At 42.3% G+C, this 22,835-nt stretch overlaps 1 protein-coding gene across 13 annotated transcripts in view; it reads left to right on the forward strand.

Moving 5' to 3' along the window:
* LOC128887467 (CUGBP Elav-like family member 4) overlaps nucleotides 1–22,835 on the forward strand; it is a 559,913-nt gene that overhangs the window by 515,272 nt on the left and 21,806 nt on the right. For 12 of the 13 annotated variants that reach the window (XM_054143443.1, XM_054143469.1, XM_054143432.1 and 9 more), the window contains 3 exons: nucleotides 5,202–5,281; nucleotides 19,346–19,489; nucleotides 20,328–20,454. In XM_054143443.1, the coding sequence (XP_053999418.1) occupies nucleotides 5,202–5,281; nucleotides 19,346–19,489; nucleotides 20,328–20,454 (351 nt within the window). The remainder of the gene's footprint in view (nucleotides 1–5,201; nucleotides 5,282–19,345; nucleotides 19,490–20,327; nucleotides 20,455–22,835) is intronic. The other variant, XM_054143405.1, reaches the window with a different exon arrangement.

Below are 22,835 nucleotides of genomic sequence, written 5' to 3' on the forward strand. Positions count from 1 at the left end.
TTAGAGCATGCTTGGACTGATTGCAACTTTAACTTTATGTTTATTATTTGAACTGCTCGAGAAGTTCAAAATTAAACTCTCAGCTCGCCTTCTATTCAATCAAACAACAGATCAACGATCCACATTTTCGTCCAAACCTAACACATAATTCGCCGTCGCGTATCCACCCTTTCCCTGTCTCCCCAACATTTGCATCCTCCATCTCTGCCTTGGAGGCTTGGCGTAGCCTTCGTTTTGCCTCGCAAATATAAAAAGGGCTGAGCAGACACGTGGTTAGTAACTTTGTCAGCGTTTTTAATCCCGCCTCTTATCCCGTCTCTGGTTTCGCTTGTCTCGCTTCGGCCCTCTTCTCCGCCCTCTGTTTCACTCGTACGTTGAACAAACGCGTGGGCGTACACTTACGCGTACCCCTTTTTTTATTTTTGTTCGCTCTTTTCGAGTTTCGACGCGCAGCCGTGGTCTGTGTACTCTGCGAAACCAGCCATTGTATCAATTACGTGCGTTCGCGTCTCGCTCGCCGGGATTTAGTAGCTTCATCAATGAAATTGATTCGTTTGATCCGTACCCGACGCGAGTACACACGCCGAGTGTCGACGGTGATAGCTCCAACGGCAGTTATCGAGCATATGTTCCGACGATTTGCACGTAACTCCGTTCCACCTGTTCCGACTTCGTGTATCGTGAAAAATTTATTCCGGAATATCGCGACTCGCGCCGTTCCGAACGATTCAAGAACGAACGGACTACGAGGCTGACAACGATGATGCTGGAGTTTGCTAGTATTGAATAATCTATGGTGCTTTAAACGATCTGGTTGTTGGGCTAATTGGTAGAAATATTTGACTCTATTTTGTTTTTATATTTAAATACACTTAATCGATGGCCAATTCCCTTTTGTTTACTCCACGTGATCGTGAATTTCCCTGCTATTAATAGAATACTTTCTTTTCACTTAGCTACTGACTCGAATCCATCAAGGAAATAATAAAACCCCCACCCAGTTACATAGGAGGCCTGGACGCGTGTCAACAACCACTACCAGAACGCCTTCGTAGGTGCGTGCAAACACGTATCAAAATACTGTGACGCTTTTTGGGGGGGACACATATTGCTCGACCTATCCCACGCGCTACTCTTCCATTATAGCTCGTCGCTTAATTGAGTCCATAAACAGTACGATTATTATTCGATATTAAGGAACGAATTATAGAGATGAATCTGTGAAATATGTGTTTAAAACAGGAGTTGTAATGTAGAACGACTGATCGATAAGGCAGGTTGCTCTGTTAGTAACATCATAGAGCATTCCGTCGATAAATCCTTTGATCGTACAGGGCTCTACATTGCCGAGTCTTACTGACAGAGTGCACTACGTTGTCGGCAGAGTGCTATCTATACCTTGCCCATCAATACTTTATCATTTGTGCAACATTATTGCAAAGGGACACTCTTTCAAAACTATATATCTTCGGCTTTTGAATGCAAAAATATACTGTTTTTATATATAAAGGGAACTAGTGAGTAAAGGATGAAACTAGTTCCCAGACGGGGTGAGGGTCGAGCTTCGCGCGACATCAATCTTTGAACTTGGAAGCACACCGCGACGAATAACATGTTTTAAAGATGCGAAGATTCCGACTGTTCGATAGTGGAACCTCTATTGACTCAGGGTGAGTAACAGCAAACAAATAGGATAGAAAACTGGTTATCCAGCAGCTTCCACTTTAGACATTAAACAAACTTCGAGAAACAGAGATGGAGAGAGACATGAAAATGGTAAATGCAAAATAAACCATCGCACGTCTACGATAAACTAGACAGATCAGATATATCGTCTTGGAGAAGTGATAGAATCGTCATTCTTAAAACACGCGCATCCTAAAAAATCCTTAGGTATCCAGAAAGAATTACAAAGATCGACCAACGTCAGGATAACCCAAACGACATATTTCAGAGGTGAAACCAATGTTACCCAGCAACTAAACCAGTAAGAAATTCGTCTTCCTCTTCCATTTCCGCAACTCCATTAGAAACCATAAGTACACGCCGCCTGTAATACGATCAAATAATTCCCGGTGGATGATAAAAAAGAAAAACACCTTCCACATCCCCGCCCCCCTTCACCCCCCCCCCCCCGTATTGGAGAGTTTCCAGGGTATCGGAAAGGCTGCCATTCGCTCGTATACCCGCGCAAGCAACGCGCGTTAACGCTTCGCGAACGACGCAGGGGCGTTAAGGGAGAGAGCAGCGGAGAGGGGCGGCAGTGTAGGAGGGGGTGGCCCCGCAAAATAAACTTAGACATGTTTGCCGAGCAATCAAATATATGAGTGGAAAGTCTCGCAGGCGTTATCGATTGGTTCGAATCGGCTGTGGCGGCATAGGGGCGAAGAGGAAAGAGAGAACATTGGAACGCGGGGGCGGCGGTGGGCAGGGGGTCGACGGAGGGTTCGAGACGAAATGGGAACAGGGGAGAGATCCACCAACTATATAGTCCACATCGTTGGCGGCGGAGGGCCGAGCGGTTTGTCCAGTGTTTGTTGTTCGCCGTTGTTCAAGGGGCCAAACATAGTTTTCGAGCCGACGAGAAGGAGCCGCTGGAACAGACACACGTACACTCACAAACGCACACCAACTACCAGTTCACGCGCACAGAGCACGAGCTCTGTATACCGACGCTCGCTACGTGTGGGTGCCGAAGTGTACATGTACGTGCGTCGACGCGAGAAAGGGAACGCATACACGAACACGTTCTCACACAAGTCCGCGTAAAAGTCCGCGTACAAGTACACTTACACGAACCCGAGCCAGGGGTACGCAAGCACGCGAACTTTCGAGAAATTCGACTCTTTTATTTCCGCGCGCCCCCGCCCCACGAAGCAAGGATCGGAGGGGAAAAATCTCAGGAGCGCATCCTCTTCGAGAGAGATTTCGTCCGCGCGAAAAGCAACGGACGGGGTCGAACTAGAACGCCTTGGAAGCTCGGACAAATTCTTACGATGTCGGCGAACGACAGGGGTCGAATCGCATGAAAATCTGGCCCACGTACCTACGCCCTGGAATCGCTTTCGCCGCCAACTTTCAACGTCCTCCCGCCATTCTTCTCGCAAATTCCTACGCGAAACGCGACCCCCTAGGGAACGGTTAGGCAGCGGGCAATTTTATGCCTGACGAAACTGAAATTTGATGGTATCGACAGCTCCGCGATTATTAGCTAGTTCGCCGGCTTTGCCATCGACCATCGAAGTCTTTGGGGCAAATTACTATCGAGGAGCTTGGAAAGAAAACAATTTTTCTTCTTTTTTTTTTGTGTCTGCTTTACATAGACTACTAGATTGATGGAGACTATTTTTCAACATAAAAGTTTTTTTTATAAATATGTAAATGAATAAACCTTACGCTTATGTGTATCTATAATGAAGAATTTATTTGCAAACGTCAAATCTATGGTTTAATTTCGACAAATGTTTTCAACAAAGATAGAGGGTACGAATACTTATGGGACTGACTGTATGTGAAAATAATTTTTCTTGCTCCATAAGATACAAGCAACCATGCAATTATCAAGCTTGGTTTTGTTTTAAAATAGTGTGGATAATAAACGAATCTTTCTAAAAAAAATGTTATTCCACATTTTCGATTGACTTTTGCACAAAGTGTACCTCGACGCTGGATTCTGCACGGTTAACACGGAAACGAAAATGTCTACAAATTTTCGACCATGTCGAAACGGATCGCGAAGTTTCAGAAGTCGAAGTATCGATTACCAGTCTAAAATTGTCTTCCAACCCCCCGGCGCCATTCGAATAACGATTGGAATTTAAAAGGTAGACATTGAAGTGTAGAATCGCGAAGAGACTTCGAAAAGGTCCAGGGGCTGAAACAGAGATAGGGAAGACGTTATCGTGTCATACTCCAGCAGGTAAGAGGGTAAAAGTGCCCTCTTTTCGCCCCAATTCCCTTCAGTCCTGCCCCCAGCCTATCCCCGGCACATAGCAATCGAAACTCATTTATATTTCTGGACCCGTTTAAGCGTATCAATTTTAAAGCTCCACTCATGAATCACTAATTTTCCTAAATATTAAACTTCGATTTTATACCTTTTCGTGATATTACAGTTGTTAAATTTGCGATTATTATTATATCGCCTTGTCACATCTACCTTCGTTATTCGAATGGTAACATTTTGATTTTCTAGAAAGTAACATTACAATTTTAAAGCTTGACTCCAGAATACCTAATTTTCATAAATTGTTAAACCTCGATCTCGCTTCCGTTACGACTATTAAATTTGCAATTATTATTGTACGTATTACTTCCTACAGAGGGCAACCAAAGCTTCCGAATAAAATCTCAAAATTGCCAACATATTACTAATCAAATAACCAAATACATGGTGCTATTCGTGCGCTCATACCGAGTCCACTAAAATATTAATTTCACCGAGTAAAATTAATAACCACTGGCCATCCATTCGGACCATTAAACGGCGCTCGGTATCTAGTCCATAAAGATTCACTTGAACAGAAATTATTTTCCAAGCGCCGGAACAGAGAGGTCTGGATTATTTTACGAGCGTGGCTAGATAGAAGTAATTTTTCAGGATCGTTCGTTCACCGTGATACGCATCGTTATTGCTCTAAACCAGGAATGGTGTTCCGGATTACGGAGCGTTTCTCCGTTCGTGGTAAACATCTTTTATTAAGTGCACGTTGCGCTCCACTGGCGCGTCAATTTTTCAAAGCACCCTCGAGTTCTTTGTCTTCGTGTCTCTATCTGACTATAACGATAAGCGCGCGTGACAAAGAGTAGGGGCGTTTAATCGTTCCATCATCGCTGGGGACGGTCTCGACTCTCCACGACAATGGCGGAAACGGAATTCCTTTTATTCCACCCCCTTCGCCAAGTTAAAACGATTCTCGCGTCTTTGGAATATCGAACTGCAACGCGTAAAGTTTCGTACGGGAAAGTGAACCGAAGGCTGACGCCTCTGAGGATCGTAGAATCGGAGGACAATACATAGATCGATACGGAAGCGAATGATAATCTTTGAAAATTGCCATTGTTAAGATTCGATTAATGTATGACGATAAGAAAATATAAAAATAACTCGGAATTACGAACTTTTCAATACAAACTATTTTTAATGAATCCTCGATTGAGGGAAAGCACAATTATTAACGAAGTATTTCTTTTGATTTCAGGCTGTGCATTCGTAAAACTTTCGTCACATCAAGAAGCGCTAGCGGCAATCAATTCCTTACACGGTAGCCAAACTATGCCGGTAAGTGGCTTTATATTACCTCTCTGTACACCTAAACACTAGAAGAATCGATATATCGAGAATAAAACTACGAAAAATAAATTCTCTAAACGGTGAGAATGTATAGCACACTGTTACGTTAAGCCGTAAAATTCTGTTTTTTTCGGTAGACACTCGAAAGGCACATAAACAACTTTCTATTGCTGACTAATCCATTACGTAAATTCAGTTGTTTTCTGTTATTCTTTCCCATTCTTCTTCCAGATTTTCTATCCTAGTTTCATAACATTCTCTTCATTCTTTCACCTAGTGCAATGTTTATATTAAAATATATAGCGTTATCCTCGCGTTGTTCATCCAAATAAATGTACAGTTAAAAAAACGAACAGTTAAAAATTCGACAATAAAAATTTTCCAAGTAAAACTAACTAATGGCTCACAATAAAATTTCTAGTCACTGTTTAATTTCCATTTATTCTGTAATTATTATTAAGATTAGTTCTAGTTAGCCTACAGTCTCAAATAACATATGAACAATAGAAATAGAACTATTAAATAGTTATTCCACAGCATTTCTACTCTCGCCAATGTTATTTAAAAATTTACAGATATTAGTGTCTGTTTCTTATACCCATTTAGAGGAAGCATGTTAAATTTCAAGCTCTAGCTACCGTCACGTCGACCGACATGTGTGTTAAATGATCCAGGCGACTAACAAATTAGCAAGAGAAAGAAAACAGAAATAAATGCGCATAGAATTAACATGGCAAATGGAGCCGAGAATAATACAAACGACGAGGCTCGCCCATGGATGGTCACTCCTCCGTAGCAGTTAAAGCGTCCAAGGGGTAGACACAGCCGTAGTAATGACTGTCGTGCTTGTAAATACCCTGCGCCTGCAATCTAATGACTGGCCAAACAGAAATCTGCATAACACTTGGAGAAGTGTGGGTCGCCTCCTTCTTCTTCGTCGTATCTCCCCTCGGCCCCGCGTCAAACCGCCAAACTTTCTCGGTTTAGGGTCGGACCACGAATTCCCAGTTGTAATTGAATTGTCAGTGTGTTCCGTTCGGGATTCCACCTGCTGATTGGCGAAAGTTCGTAAAGCCGCTTCCCGAACTTGACCATACTGCGTCCGTCTTCCACCACCGTCGTTGTTGTTTAGGATTGCTAAAATGTCCCTGCGACGAGAGAAGCGATTTCTCTGCTTCTCTTGACAATTAAAAATTTTGCGGAGGAAGCACCAAGAGTACCTGACGCTGAATAATACCTAGAATATTTTAGGTCCGAGGACCACTGGACTAGTTATCCTTTTTCCACAAATCTTCAAGTGTCACAGAAATCATTCATTAACACTTCACACAGGGGTTGCAAAGAAACAAATGCATCGAAGCTCGATGAACAATGAAACCCCATACACAACCGATACTGTCCGACACATTCGACAATTTTTTCGATATCCATCGTCACCGGGGACGAATAAAGGAAGACAATCGTGTATTTTCCAATGTCAACGAGGAATTCTTGTTCCTGTTCGCGTCACGAATCAGTCGCGTGTGCAAAATCACGAATTGCGTCAACCTAAAGGGTGTGGCGGGAACATGATGGGAGGGGAGGTTGTTACGCGAATATTACTCGTTATAACGCTCTAATCCAATAGCGAGAGGCTGCGGGGTAGAAATCGTGGGCACAGTAGAGAAACTTCAGAATCGTGCCAGGGACCATTTGCCCTTAAAAGAGAAACTGACATGACGCGGAACGTAATATGCAGATCGCTTAATTATCACAACGAATTATGCAAATTTTGACGCGAACGTTACGAGATTTCGTTGCGTCGCATTGGGCACTCCGAGGGTGCGGAAACGTAGGACGGAAACGAGTCACGCAGTTTGCCCTTTCATTAGGACCAGTCTGGATTTGTTAGCCCCCGAAGAAGCGTTAATAATTGTCAAAACCCATGTGACCGTAAAACCTATTAAATCCCTTTCGTGTTTGGTTATTTTTTAGACTTGCAAACGTCCGTGCATCACGCAGAGTAGCGATGTACTCAAAGAAAAAGAGAGAAAATTATCTTACAAAATTTTTCGAATGTGCTCTATATCATCCTCTGAAAGCAATCCAAAGTTATTAAAAATCTATTCAAAGTTAAATCTACATTCTTGACTAGCTCGAAAATTGGTAAGCGGGTTTATTCAAGTCCTGCCACTACTTCAGAGTTCTCTCTGCTAGCTGGCAAGCCGCTTTACCCGTTGCAGCGCCGCCGACCCTCGTTATCTTGGTCTTCCGGAGTCCTTTTCTTGTTCTGAGGGCTCCGATCCCACATTAGCGATGCCAGTTTAAGTCAATTTATCCTTAAACGAACATTTAATAAAGCTAATTGGGCCCCGCGAAAAGATCTTTCATCAACACATCTCTAAAATTCTATCATCCTGACGAATCTAACGAGGTTCGTTCCATAATTCGAATAATTTCATCTTGCTACTGCCAAAGAATAATTTGAATAATTTAAACAAATTAGCACGGCTCGTATACAAAGCTCGCGAGCATCTACTATCCCCACCACTCTATGACACGAAATACACTAAAATCGCCGTAATGCATAACTCCTAGAACCAACCCTACAAAGGACTATAATAAACCTCCAACGGATCTAATTTCAAACAATATAAAATCGAGTAAAAATTATAAAATAAATTCCTTGGACTCAATCACAAGCTGGCTACCAAGCTCTCGTGTTCACAGCGAAAGAAAGATGCACTGTCTAAAATCCCAACATTATTTCTCCATACGTGCGATACGTCGAGCGCTGAACCGTCCAAATATTTTCCGTATTCGGTATCCAGGCGAAACGTTCGCCAGGGAGTTGCTTGCATAAGGGGTGAGCGATTAAGTGGTACGACGGTGGCGTATATACTGGGGATGCTTCAGGGTACACGGTAACCGGCCGCAGGACGAAAACGCTCGGCTCGAGAAAGGTCCTTGTGATGATTAAGGCCTGTTAAACCGAGGGATGCGCGTATTGCGTCGGAACCTAGCAGATATGAGGGATCCGCCCGAGTATTCCGAGGACTCTCCAGCATCGAAGGAGAAGGAACAAGGGCAGACAGAGGGAACGTAACGGAGGAAAATCTCGAGTCTCGTCCTTGTCGAACGTGAACGGTTCTCTACCTATAGATCCTCGGAGGTTACAGATCCTCCCCGTCTTCGAAGCATCCGAAGCCCCCGTTTTCCTTCGTCGACAGACGCGATAACGGAACAGCACGAACAACTCGTCGAATACACGGGGATCGAGCACGAGGAAGTAGAAACCCCAACAAGCTCTCCTACTCCCCCCCCCCCTCCACCCCCTGCCGTTCCTGTCCCGTCGAGCAAAGATTTCAGCGCTTAAAAACTTCTTCAAACCGATAAGTTCGGTTCCTGAGGAGCGTCGGGCGTTTTTCAAATGCAAACGAGCGAAACTAAAACGAGAACGCGGCCAATTCGACGATCCGACCAAACGTTTTTGCCGGTCTGGTTGCGTAAAAATTTTCAAACCATTTCGCTTTACTGCGTTCTAAAACTGCATTCGGAGAGCAACAACGATCGGACACGATTAAACGTACGAAAACATTTTACGAGGCCCCGATGTTATAGTTTTCGGTCTACCCGCGCATCTAGAACAGTTTAGTGCCACTTTATGCTCCGTTCAGAGTTTATTATCGTTATACACACCCCTGCCCCTGAGGCGTTGCTGCTTTCCTATCGTCGAACTTGATGCTGTAATCAAACATGCGCCCGACTAGTATGGTTTTTATCGGACGCTAACGGTGGGAAGACCAGAGAATTCGCTACGTTTTGGGTGTACCTGCAAGATTTATCGAAAGGGGGTGTAAGGAACGGTCAATTTTGGTAAAACACGAGATAAAAATATAATGCTAGAATTGTTGATACGATTTCAAAGTAATCATTGAATTTTTAACCTACCTCGCAAACAATAAAAATGAATGTACAATATGTGTGATACGAGCCATCAATTATAGCGTAAAAAAAACTTAAACATAAACTACAATACTCTATACGATAAATAATTTCATACATTATCTTTATGTATGCATAATCGTTATTGCACAGTCTACTACTCTTGTTTTTACAATATTCTTTACGCACGTTTAGAGTTGTAAACACTGCCGTTCCCCTATCACGAGAGAAACAGCAACTTTATACGAGTCAAGTTCTGCAAAGATTTTTCACTTGGAATTTATGAACTGTGTAATGTGATTCATGTGCTACTCGAATGAAGCCACCATCCCCGCGCTACGTAACTGAACCTGCAACATATTCACGGTAATTGCGACTCGTTTTTCTCGGTATTAGAGTTGTAAATTTCCAACAACGAACAATGAGGAAATAGTGCTCTTTATTTACAAGGATTCATTATACTCGAACCAAAATAAGTAATAGAAAGATGGACTCGCGAATGTAATTATATAAAAGAAAACTTATTTATCGAACATTATTAATAGTATTTACGTCAAGCTCAACACATTTATTTATGCACACCCGAGGAAAACATATTATCATATAGAAATCGAAGAATAATAATTGGGTTTCCAAAAGTGGCTTCAGGATCTTATTTTCTAATGATAAAATTCGCTTGCATATTTTTTAATTCCACTGCGTCGAAACAGTAAAAATGCATAGAGTCGCGTTCAATATGAGTGCAGCTATAGTCAAGGGTGCAATTAAAAAAAAATATTGGACATTTTTCAAGCGACGACGCTTTGAAGAAAAATAACGAACTTTTACGGAAAAAGTGAAACGTTTTTTTAGAGGGAAAAAAAGCAATTGCACGTGTGGTGCTGGTTTTAGCCTCGACGACGAAGGTACATTTGGTTTGTGTGTGCGTCAAATGACGCGAAGATCGACTCATCGGAGTTCCTAGAGACGTCAGAGCTTGGAAAAAAGTTGTTTTGAGGCAAACGACTCCAAAGTTTTTACGTTCACGTTTTCAGACATGTAATGCATTTTTTCCGTTCTATTTATTTTATTCCGCGAACCATCGTCTGATACGCCCGGTTATAAAAAGGGATTTTCTGCTCGGGTCTCTTTGTTTTTCCTCTTCAAAGACCTTTTTCATCGAACATTTAAACAAGGCTTCTACTGCGGAATGAATGTTTTTGACAGCAGCGTGGTACGTGTTAATAGAAAATCCTTTGCAAATGCTCGGAACCATGCAAACTAAATTAAATCCATGTAGAGCGATTTGTGCCACTGGCGTTGCTAATTATCGAATTAGAATAAATCACTACGACGCGATTTTGAGAGTATGGTTTCATTTACTTTTTTAAAACCAATTACTGTCAAAACTTGGCGCACTAAAGTCTGTTGCAAAAATACCAATCTTAATACCTATATCTTCATCAAAAAATAATCTGTTCTTTTGCAAACTACGTATTATTTTTACTGATTACAGATGAATTTACGTTTCACATCTATTTTTCAATGCACATTTAGCCGTACATTTTTCGAGCCTTTTATCGCAATTTCTAGCTCACCTCGTATCCCGTCTGTGTACGTTGGCAGAGTGAAAGAACACCGAAACAAAGTGTCACCTAGCAGCTACATGGGCAATTACCACGTACGCCTGCCAGTTTCTTTATCGGGGGGGCGGGCTAATCGAAAAACCTGTACCGCCACACGCGTATTTTCCACGGTTAACAATTTAACATGTTTCAACGTAGAAAGTTTCGGTGCGTTCGGGTAAAAAGAGACGCGAAAAAATGTCTCGCAACCTCGGGCCAATCGGGGGCGATAAAAATTAGAGTGAAAAAGAAACTCTGACAGATCTCGAAACGAAAACTCGCAGGAAACATTTATGACATAAAATCTTTAACCCATTCACTGCCAACTACGAGATGTCTCGTAGTTTAAATTTATTACGTTTCCGTCCTCAATTGTGGACGCCAGGTCCGAAAGGGTTACCTTGACACGTTTATTCGTCACACCTAACAAGGGCAACGCTTTCGAATAATCTCGCTCCTAATAACGCAACCCAATAAAAGTACAAAAACCATCCGGAAGGTAATGTTTCCGAAATCAATCGTTTCTATGTTGAAAAGCGTCGCATTTCCATTTATATTGTAGACGGCCGGTATTTCCCTGGGGAGTTCCTCGCGTATCCGGGGCGAGCACGGGTGAATTTGGAAATCGCGGCGCGGTATCAACTGATCGATCATTAAACCGGGGTTATTACGGTGAAAAATTGCCAGTCGCGGGCCACGAATTCCCTCCGATCATTTTTTTCTCCCCTGGCCGCTCATTGAGTCGAATAATGTGATTTACGCTACTCGAATTGACAGCGCGTTCGCACGTCACGTGACGGTCAATATTTCTCCAGGGGTCTCAATATTTCTGCGGAGGGGTTGGCGGTCCGTCTCTCGGTGGTATGTGACACCGGTGGAATGCGAGCACGCCAACCTCGCGCGTAGTTATGCCTTCCGAAGCGTGTGACATTTCTTGTCACGCCTCGCGACATGCTCGCGAGACCCACCCCCGCGCGCACACGCGCCTTGCTCTTTGCTCCACCCCGCACCCGGAGCTTTGCAAACTCCTGAAATGTCTCGTAATAAAAGCAAACCTACGAGGGGGAAGTGTTTTGCCACAGTGTCGGCTAAAACGTACCCGGGACGTAACAGCCGTTTCCAGCGCAAGAATTTTACGTAACGTTCCTTCGTTTTTATTTCCTTTACCCACCTTCCGGAGGCCACCGCTGGAAATTAAGTGCTCGGAATAAAAAAGACCCACCCCTTCGGGGGTGGCGAAAATTTTTCACATCGAGACGTGCTACAACGAATTGTTGAGGGATCGCCTGATCGGGTTTATTTTACTGAGAAACATGAAGACAAAGAGAGTTTCTGTTTTTTAAGTTATCAACCCCCTAAGCAGTTATTAGCGCCATGCTCGTTACTGATATATGACGAAGAGACTTTAATATAAATTATAAGAAATAAATGTCGATGGATATTAACATACAAGCCAGCCTCGTAAAACTCTTAAAAAAGGACTACATTTTTGTCTCCAAGAGTGGCAATCATCGCGGGTAATCGGAATGAAAAACAGAACGCGATACGAGAGATTAGCGCGAAATGAAGAAAGTTTTACGGCGAGGCTCGATTTCTGCGATACTTTTTGAGCGAATGTTGACACGAGCGATTAGATGCCCCCGAACTTTAAAAGTTCGTTAAGCTTGGTAAAAGTAGGGACCGTGTGTTGTAGGTGTACACGGCAGAGCATCCAGAGGTAGGAGTGGCTCGCCGGGCACAGGGCGGATGTTCCTTTCTCTTCAGGGAAGCGAGCGAAAAGTGGATGGAAGGAAATTGTCTCTGCATTAACGGAGGCTCGGAAACTGCTTCCAACATTTAATTAAAGACATTCCCTGAGTAATTCCCTCGGCGGCCTCGTAATTGCATTGCTTTTATCTTCGGTACAACTGTTACTTGTTTGGCGAGTCTTTCGTATCGGGAGTCAGAACAGGAGACTAAATCCCGTGGGCTAGAAAATGTACGGTCCGAAGAAAAAGAAACGCGATCGAGCGTGAGACATGGAGCTCCCCCGGCACCGCCACGTTTCTTCGTAAGGGATGTCTGTCCTTAAGGGACGATTCTTAATATCGCTATTATCGTGATTAAATTTAAATTGGATCAAATTAAAGCTCGATGTCCCTAAGCTTCCGCTTTAAAAGTCAATCGATTCGCGAATGTGTCGATTGTAGCGTGGTTAAAGGTAAACTCGGTTAATCGGAGTTTCTTCAATAGAAACTGATTTTATTATTACTCTTCGCTATAGTTCGCCATTTTTAATACGTACCTGCACCAGAAGATAACTTATAATTGCTGTCTAAGAAAACGACAGATAGTAACACTGCCATCGCCCATTTGTAAAAAGATGAACAATTAGTAAATCCACAAAACTTCCGCGATACACAAATGAATGAGATAAACAGATTTTGCGACTGAAAAGGAAACAGCTATCAGAATGTTACAAATTCGAAATCAGATATTTCTTCCAGCTGGCTGGCCCTAAGCGTTCCTCTTGTAATTTGAAATACATGGAAGAATTGGATGGTTTGCATCCGCCACTCCTCCGATTCGAGGTCCGGTAGAGGATCACACGGACAAGAGGCAATCGGCGTTCCTGCCGGTCTTGCGGTTCCAGTTGCATCTATTGAAATTACCACCTTTGGAATTGGCAAGTGTGATGGTGCGGCTAACGGGAAAGCCTCCAATCGAGTAGGTAATTGCTTCATTCCGTTGCCAAGTCTGCTGCAATATCGCGCCCCTGTGAGCCGAGCCGTGACTTTCAAAGACTTTGGCAATCTCAAATGATATAGTAGATTTTTCGGATTCCTTCGATCATACTGTCTGCGTCGAAACAGCCGAAAAATTCGCGTACAGTATGAGGAGACTTACATGCTCTTATATGTTTCATTAAAAAATGATAAATAATAATACAAAATGATAATGAACTGGCACTTCGTCGACTCTTATGCTCACTTGCTGAAGTAGTTGATATCGACATTTTTTATTAACGTTTTATTAACGAGTGAACATTTCAAAATGTTGAAAAAACTGGGACACCCTGTGTTTCGTACTACCTGTGCTTTATTAAAAAATTTAATTCAAAGCCATATTTGGAAAACCTTTTACAAACCTATCGCTCGTTTAAATAATTATTTTCTTCGATTGTACGCAATAACATATTAACCTACGTACATAAAATAATCAAAATATCCCTATATATAAATCATATATTATTTTCTTTGTGCATGGTGTATCATATTATTCCCGTATTCGTCGTCACAGCACCGCACCGTGCTCGCCTCTGTAAACTTCCAGTCGACGCCCCCCTCGTTAAATTTCAGCCCGCCGATCCCCGAAACGTTCTTTTTCGAAACGCGGAAGAAATTAACAAACGGAAAAATTACAGCGGCTTTAAAATCCTTTCGCGAATTATGGTCCCGGCGCCCCTTTACGGTGACTTTGCGCTTTTGTGGCGCGAGTTTTAAAAGGACAACCTAAACAGCGGCTGCCACGGGATAAACATAACGAGCGGGAGCGTGGAAGCTTCAAACGTTCTCCTGGCAATATCGCTTGGGGTGGCTTTTTCTTTTCACGTGTAGTTCAGAACGTTGGATCGGAATTAATGAACCGTAATCCCCCAATAATGAGGCTTCGGCTTCGCTGGCTCTGATACGACCTCGGCACCCTTCTTACCCCCACCTGCCCGTATATTGGCCCCTGTGTGTATCGACGGGCACATATGTGCCCCTGTAAATGTCACATACGCCACACGACTTAGCAGGCCGACGCGCAGAGAGCAGAGGCCTTCCTCGCGTCGATGCTGTCGACGAGAGACAAATTATTTTCCTCAACAACACGCGTCGATGCTTTTCACCGCGTATAACGAGTTGTTCGAGCGGTTCTCCTCGTAGAGAGAATACAAAACGTACACCCCGCCACGCCTCGCCGCTCCATCCCTTCCTCTTTCACGGTCGTTCTCCAGCCTGTCGATATTTTTCCTAGCTTTACGAAAGAGCGCCCCTGAATATTTTTGCCGCGCGAATTTTCCCGGTCGCCAATGACCTCGACGTCGGCGTCGTCGTGCGACGCCTCCTTCCGCAGTTCTTGGTGAAAAAGCGACGTAACGAACCCAGGGAGGGGGCGACTGAAAAATTTTCTTGCTCAATGATTTCGTCGGCAACACTTCTGGTCTGTCATGAATAATGCGGTGATAAGCGTCTGGAGTCTCTCGCTTTATGAAGGCAGTGTCGAAACAAAGAAAAATGGACTCGTAGTACTCGTCGCTCATTCAAGTATCCAGTGTATCGTTAATTATTTTACGTCTCATTTCACTTATTATTACTCTCCAACCAAATTCCACTGCCAAATAATCAAATACCACGGGAAAGAATTCCTGTTTGGTCCAATTGCTTGATATTGTATTTTCTTAACTACGGTGTCAAACTTGAAGATATCCCGGCCTGCGAATACTTTCTCGAGCACGTATGAGTTTCGCGGGCACTCTTGATATTAGTTACCTTAACGCGGAAAGTTGAATTCGGCCATGAAAGCTGCATAACTTTTATGTCTTGTAAACTGTGGCTGGATGCTGGTTTCCCGGTGGCGGTTATTCGCGCGTTCGGCCATATTCGAGCTTGGCTGTAAACGAAACTTTTAATAATCGTCAGCTCAACCGTCCCCCCCCCCCTCCCCGAGCCCGCCCGCCCCTCCTTTACGTGGGAAAGCCTTTTCTCCGTGGAATTTGCGGTGCCACACCGATTGTATTCGACGCTCACACGCGTGACCGAGAGCAAAGTGGTGCTTCGCATAAAATGCTAATGAAAATGTCACGCATCGACACCGATGGGAAAAGCTTTTTATGTTTCCCATGAATTCCAAGCTATCGGGGCGTTAATATTTTTTATCTCGACCCATTTCTACTCGACCGTTGTTATGCTGGACGAACCGTTATCGACAAAAAACTCCGTCGGATAATACCCGGTAATATGGAAGTATAAATAATGTAACGAGAGGTAAAAAAAAAAAAAGATGCGTGTCCAATCGTTTCGTTTTTACGAGCGATTACCAATTTGCTTTACTTCAACCTTTCGGGATCGGAAATTATTTTTATCGGTCGCAGAATAAATCTCCTTGTGTAAGTTTATCGATATTTTCATAGTTTCTTTCTTACGTTCTAATTGGTAGAATGGGTGTACAAGTTTTTCCTAAACTGTAATATATTTCCTATGCAACCTTTAACTATATCACAAGTAGAGCAAACGGAACGAGTCATACTTCTAAAAAAAAAGTAATGTACCTTGTTTCACTTCCAATTGATGACAGCGAAGTAGTGATGTATGAAACCATGCAGCTGAAAAGTATAACAAAATATTCAATTCTCCACGACCGAATGTACTTGGTTCTATCAAATCTATAAACTTTTATAGCGAGCTCGTTCTGTCAGTTATCTGGCGATACCGCGCGAGGGATTTAAAGAAAACGCTCATAAAAAGTTTTATAAATTCCGATTTCGCGTGGTGCAGCGGCTGTACCTTTGACGCCGGGTCCGAAATGGTTACGCAATAATGACAAAAACGCTTTTTACAACGAACAGCACAATAACCGTGGATGTAATCCGGTATCGATGACGACCGTTGCAAAATCGTCCCTGGTTATAATACACGCTCGTTCGACACAACCAACTCTATGGATAATCCTTTTCTATTCAATATTCGACGCTCGTCTTTGAAAGCATTACATGCATCTCTCGAATACAAAAACGTGTTCGAATGCAATTTTAAATGGAATAACACGGTTCAATATCTGTGGCGTGAAATTTACGCTATTGCGAAATCGCTTCTTCTCGAGTTTACCATCGAAACTTTATTGATATCACGCTCCGCATTGATGGACTAATGTATGAATAAATTCAGTCGATGTTGGGAGGTTTACCGTTTTTTGTTTGATTTATTTCCATCTATTGGGAAATAAACGATCTTCAAAATATTTTCCATAACATTCACAGACTGTTTGGCAATTTGGAAACTTTAGTTTAATACTTGCTCTATGATATTATGCAGCTTGTTGGCAAACGCTATAAACTATTTCGAAATTTTTAGGATACTCCCAAACCATGACGTGATTTCAAAGAAATATTGTACACCAGTATTTACAAATATAAACCATTTTTTTCCACGTTAAATTATTCTCAAATTTTCCAAATATTTCACTTCATGCTCGTGAAAAGAATTCCATTACTGGCGTAGAGTATAGAGTTCAAAAAAGCAACGAGCTTTGCCTCAAATTAATTTTAACAACATGCCAATCGTTAGTCCGTACTTTTTACTTTAGAAATGTTGTAATGGCCAAAGTAACAAACAAACGGTGAAGGGCTTCGTTATTAATTATACGTTTACACACTTCTGAGTAATGAACACGTAAATACTGTTGACCCGTTGCCATTTGCATTCGTAATTATAACATTTACATTCATTGCTGCGTCACTACCCGCGATAATCATATTAATAATCATGTTCCACTATAAAGACTATCGATTGTGTATTATTTCCCAAAATGTTTACGATATCGACGCATAGAAAATTACGCAAACTGGATTCAAATGGTGGATTAGTGGCAACGAGCGAATTGTTGACTGAAATCGTGTAATATGATAGAATTATATCATGTGGTTGTTCTACTATTCGAACAATCTATTTTTCAAACACAGAGTGTTCTTCTAGAATATATAACATTTTTAAATTACGTTTGCGTAATTAAAAGAATTTAGAAATAACCGAATAAAGGTTTTAAAGAAAAATACATTTTTATTCCACCACCCTGTTCATAAACCCTTCATTAAAAACTACATTGGCAGACATTTTTTTATACACAATTACGCAATTTTTATGTAACTGAGTAATCATTAACGAAGTAAGAGTTACTTTCTATGTAAGAAACAGGGGTTAATAAGGGAAACAATGAATGTCACGAGAAGCACAGTAAATGCGTTATAAAGTAGACGTGGTAAAGAAAATCGTGCGACAAGAAGCATGAATTTCAATGAGCCTGTCAACGGATTACAATATTACCGTCGTTATATAAACTCAGACACGCTCGGCATTTGCATTGATGACGTGAGGATAATATAACGCCAGACGCTCAAAAGCTGAGCTTTTCTCCGTAGCCGCAATAGCCACTGGCCACCTGTTGCCTTTTCATTTATATTTTAGATGTGCTGAGAGCGTCATCGCCTTACATATCTCCGTAAACGTCTCAAAGAGGGATGTCTTTTCAAGGTGAAAAACACGTGCTAAATTTCCTTCCATTATCAGCAACCCTTCATTCATCAGTGACACGTTGTAACTGAATTAATTATCAACAGTAAAAATATCTATTCTAATTTCATTCTTACTTCAGAAAATAAGCCAATAAATATTATCATATTTACTAAAATTCTCTAAAACATTAAATTTGTTTAGTTAAAATATAATCGCTGAGCTCTAGTTTATTGGGAGCACGTAAAGAACGTTTTCCTGCCTTCTAGCCACCCCCAAAAAATAAAATTATGGTCAAAGAGATAAAATGGCACCCTAATATTGAAAATATTCCTCACTGATAACCTCCCGAAACATCGTTCGTCTTCACATTCTGATTCGATAGTAATATCTTGTTGGTAATTGCATCTGCCACGAAAATTGGAGAAATTAACGCGTAATTGGTACACGCGTTAAGTGAAAATAAGTGAGGCGCGGAGTGGGGGTGGTGAAGGGATTGATTTCCTGCGAGTAATGGGGAAAGAAGGTCCTGAGCTTCTTTGGTAATTACGTCCGTCGCCGAAGCGGCATTATTATCAAATTCCCCGCTTGCATGTGAATTTCCAAAGGACGAGAAACGCGCTGGCGCACGCGGCCAGAGAAAACGCGAGATTCCAGAAAATTATGCAGCTTTGCGTCGCCCCTACGATAATCCCATTGTAACAGCTCCGCTACGTCTCTTGGAAATTACGAACCGGGACGTCAGACAGGAGTATCTGATCCCGCATTTTAGACTGGCTTGTTATAGAATGGCAATTTACATTGTGCGCAACTTAATCTTGATACGATAAATCGCGGGGGCGACACCTTCAGGTGGGCCTCACCCCCGCGATACATCTATCACGGTTCGCGTGACTGCTCGATTAGGCAATACTGTCATCGTACGAACCATTTTTAAAAGATTGAAGAGCGTTACGATTTTGTGTAATTTATATTCTACATATATTTGGATATATACATAGGGAGACCCGGTACACGTGGTTGACCGATTTCCTTGAACTGTAACCCCGAAACCTCAACTCCAGTGGAAGGGGTGGCATTGTAATGCAAGAGAATGGGGTGTGAAAGTTACTATATAGCGTAGAAAAATATAGATAAACATTTGGAAACCTTTGGTGAAGAACGAACCTTAACTAAATCTAACAACTTCCTAATGCAAAGATATTTAACATACTATGATACTTAAGTAAAATACTGAAAGGGGTCTACAAAATGGCGATTAACGTGTGTTTCAGGGTGCATCATCCAGCTTAGTGGTAAAATTCGCAGATACTGAGAAAGAGAGGCAAATAAGACGCATGCAGCAAATGGCCGGGAACATGAGTCTCATTAACCCTTTCATGTTCAATCAGTTCGGCGCTTACAGCGCTTATGCTCAGGTGAGTCACATTGCTGTTAATGGGTCTCGCGTTACCACATTATCGTCTGGTTGTCCTCGTTATCACGAATCACAGCCTGTAACGGTTTCTGTCTTGTTAGGAACGATCAACGATGTTCGACAGTGCTCCGTTAACTCGGCGCAGCAATAACTCGATCTTACCAACGAGATTTTGCTCTCGAAATAGCTCCGATATAGCATTTCAGAAAGTATTATCACAGGAATTAGTGTACACGTTTGAATTGCTATCAATATTTCCTAAAATTGAGATTTAATTTTAAAGTCAACGAAGAAACTAACTATTTTAGTATTTTATTAAAATATATTTTTAAATTTTGCACTTATATAAAGTCTTGCAGAATAACGATGAACAGAATATAATTCTTCATGGAAAAACATATTAAAAACATAGTGCGAGGCTTCGTTCTCTAAGGATTCTAGTTTGAATTGAGTACGACTTGCGTAACGTGTCTGACCATTACTGGCTTTTTCCGCTATTGTTAATTGGTATGAACTTGTTAAAATGTTAGAAAAAAGTACAAAAACGGACAATATCATACGATTATTAGAATCATAGACACAAGCAATAATAATGACTAATAAACAATCACGATAACGAAGGCATACTCGAACGCGTAGATTTTTAAAATCGTTTCACTCAAAAAAGAAATTCGTACAAAAATGTTACGGTGAAGTGCTATGTAAGTGAAAATAATTAAAAACAATAATAAGTAAAAATAAAAATTTAGCATAAAGATAAATGATTCAGGACGAAGACCATTTCATACATGAAACGCGTGTCCCTGAAAACGATTTTGACATAAGAGTTCTACTTATAGCAGCAAGCAGTTCTCATGGCTGCTGCGACGGCACAAGGGACGTACATCAACCCGATGGCGGCGTTAGGTGGACAATTGCCGCACGCGTTGAATGGCATGCCAAATCCCGTCGTACCACCGACTTCCGGTAAGTTCTCTGTCGTTCTGATGTTGATATCGATAATGGAGCACAGTGGGACGGTTTTCCCAAAACGTGGTCAAAATTCAATTTATAATCTGGTGTTAACAAACAGTGCATTCCACTGATTATTCACGCAAAAATTCATTTTATTTAAGTATGTATGTATTTATTCTAATACTCTCCTAAGGGTTGTATAGCTTTCACTTCCACTTACAATCTCATTAGAAAATATTGCTTAATCTATACTTAACATAACTAACGAGAAAGAGAAAGAGAACGCACTCTATGCGCTCCCACTTTATTTGAGCATAAAATTGCGACGACGCTCAAAGCAGACAAAATAAAATCAAGCATCTACAATCACGTCTTCCAAACACACAAATAAACAAATAAACGCACACAAGAATCCGAATATCTAGTTTCAATCTCCCTCCGTCGTAATTACACATTCTGGCCACGTTTAGGGAATTTCGCTCCACCGTTCGCCGTCGAGAGCCGAGCACCCATGCATGCCTTAATTTTTAAACCACGGTACTACGAGTCCACCTATCCCGCGCAACCCGTCCATCCAAGTACGAGGAATCAGCGAAACGGGCGATTTCCGGAAAAAAACATTCGACGAGCAAGGGTCGCGGAAGCATAGAGAGCGCCGAAACGTACACACACTCGTTCGCGTGGTACGCTCCTCTCCGGCAGGCAATTGCTCCTTTTCACTGACGCAAAACTCTTTCTTTATCTTCCCACACTCTCCCCTTTTGCGCTGCTCTCCCGTTTGTTCCTCCGGGATCTCGCGACAGCAGGAGCGTAGAGTCCGTTGCCTTATAACCGGCTCGTAAATCAATACAACATTTTCACCGAGCGTGACTCGAGCGAAAGATATTGCCAGTACCGCGAAACTTTATCGAAAACTCGCCGAACGGGAAGGAGGCAAAGCCAAAAAGCATCGTTCTTTCTTCGCCCACGGCTCCGCGCTCCAATCGGTGGTTCGTCTCGTCTCTTTCGCCCACGTTTACTTTCGCAACCCTCCTCGTCGTACGGTTTCCCGAACGCGCGCACAGAGTGGAAAAAGAGAGAACGAAAGCAGCGCGCAGACAGGCAAAGTAAGCACGGAAATCGGCTCTCCGCGAGCGCTCTGTTATACGTCGAGTCCCGTCGAGCGAAAGGTAATACCGTTTGATAGGGAAATAATATTTTATTTCTTCCTTCCTTCCCCCCCTCCCCCCTCACCCCACCCCACCCACCACCTAGTCTTTTTCCTCTGCCTACTTGTACCGCAGATTGCCAAACCTTGCGAGCTTTTATTTCCAGTGAAACGACGTCGTTCTAACTATGGACTTTAAACGCGCACGCCGCTGACTCGTGTAAAGTGATTGATTCGCTCGAACGGGCTGCGAAGGATTCGCGTGAAATCATTCGACACTCTCGTGCATCGCGACGCGTCGGTGATTCATTGAGTCGATGATAATTGGAATTGGTGCTTGGTGTAGAATTACAAGTTCGGGGTTCGCTTTGATTCATTTTTGTTGCGGTTGCGGTTCCTACATTTACACGTGGTAAGTATTCGACAGCTGTTCAGGATACGAGGATTGGGGAAGAAGAATTCTTAGACAACTTGAGCAGCGAAAGATTCGTGTTCGAATCTGGGAATCCGATCGGCCGATCCTTTTTCTCCCCTCGGGATAACACGCCGATACGCACACCTAAGCTTCGTGTATCTTTCGTACATGCAAACGCACTAACCCAGTGATTGTCGAGCTCAAGTCCGCCGACCCCTGGGGGTTAGCGAGGATTGAGCTCGCGAAAGAAAAGAGGGAGCATGTGATACAGTGAAATGGGGGAAATGGGGGCAGTGATATCTAATTCTTACTAAAAGTAACCCTTAACCCATTACCCGCCGCAATTCAAAAATACAAACAAACAAAAATTAACTGGAACTATTTTTGCCATAATTGTCATTGTTTTTATTTAAATATAAAAATTAAAGCCCGTCCCATTTTTTGGGACTTTGGCGGAATGTACGAGAAGAACTCCCAAAAATGGGACATTGGCGGATAATGAGGTTAACAAATATTTTATCGTCGATAACAAAGACAAAACAAAGAATAAATATCACAGATAAAATGATGAAATATATACCGAAAACAGTGTGAAATATGTACTGGATCAAAATAATCTAATAAACCGAGGGACTCATGAAATGAAAAAAGTACTTTGTAGTATCGACAATTCTGATAAATTTAGTCTCAAGATATCACGCTAAACCAAGCAACATTCCAATTATTCACAAAGTCTACACATTGTCATACGGAAGTGACAGCGGCATAGCACCGGACTCCGCTATGGATCCAATTATCCTAAGAAAACAGTCGGTCGATCTTCCCCCGTGA

This window comes from Hylaeus anthracinus, unplaced genomic scaffold (assembly GCF_026225885.1).
Source record: "Hylaeus anthracinus isolate JK02 unplaced genomic scaffold, UHH_iyHylAnth1.0_haploid 0, whole genome shotgun sequence".
Classification (NCBI taxonomy): domain Eukaryota; kingdom Metazoa; phylum Arthropoda; class Insecta; order Hymenoptera; family Colletidae; genus Hylaeus; species Hylaeus anthracinus.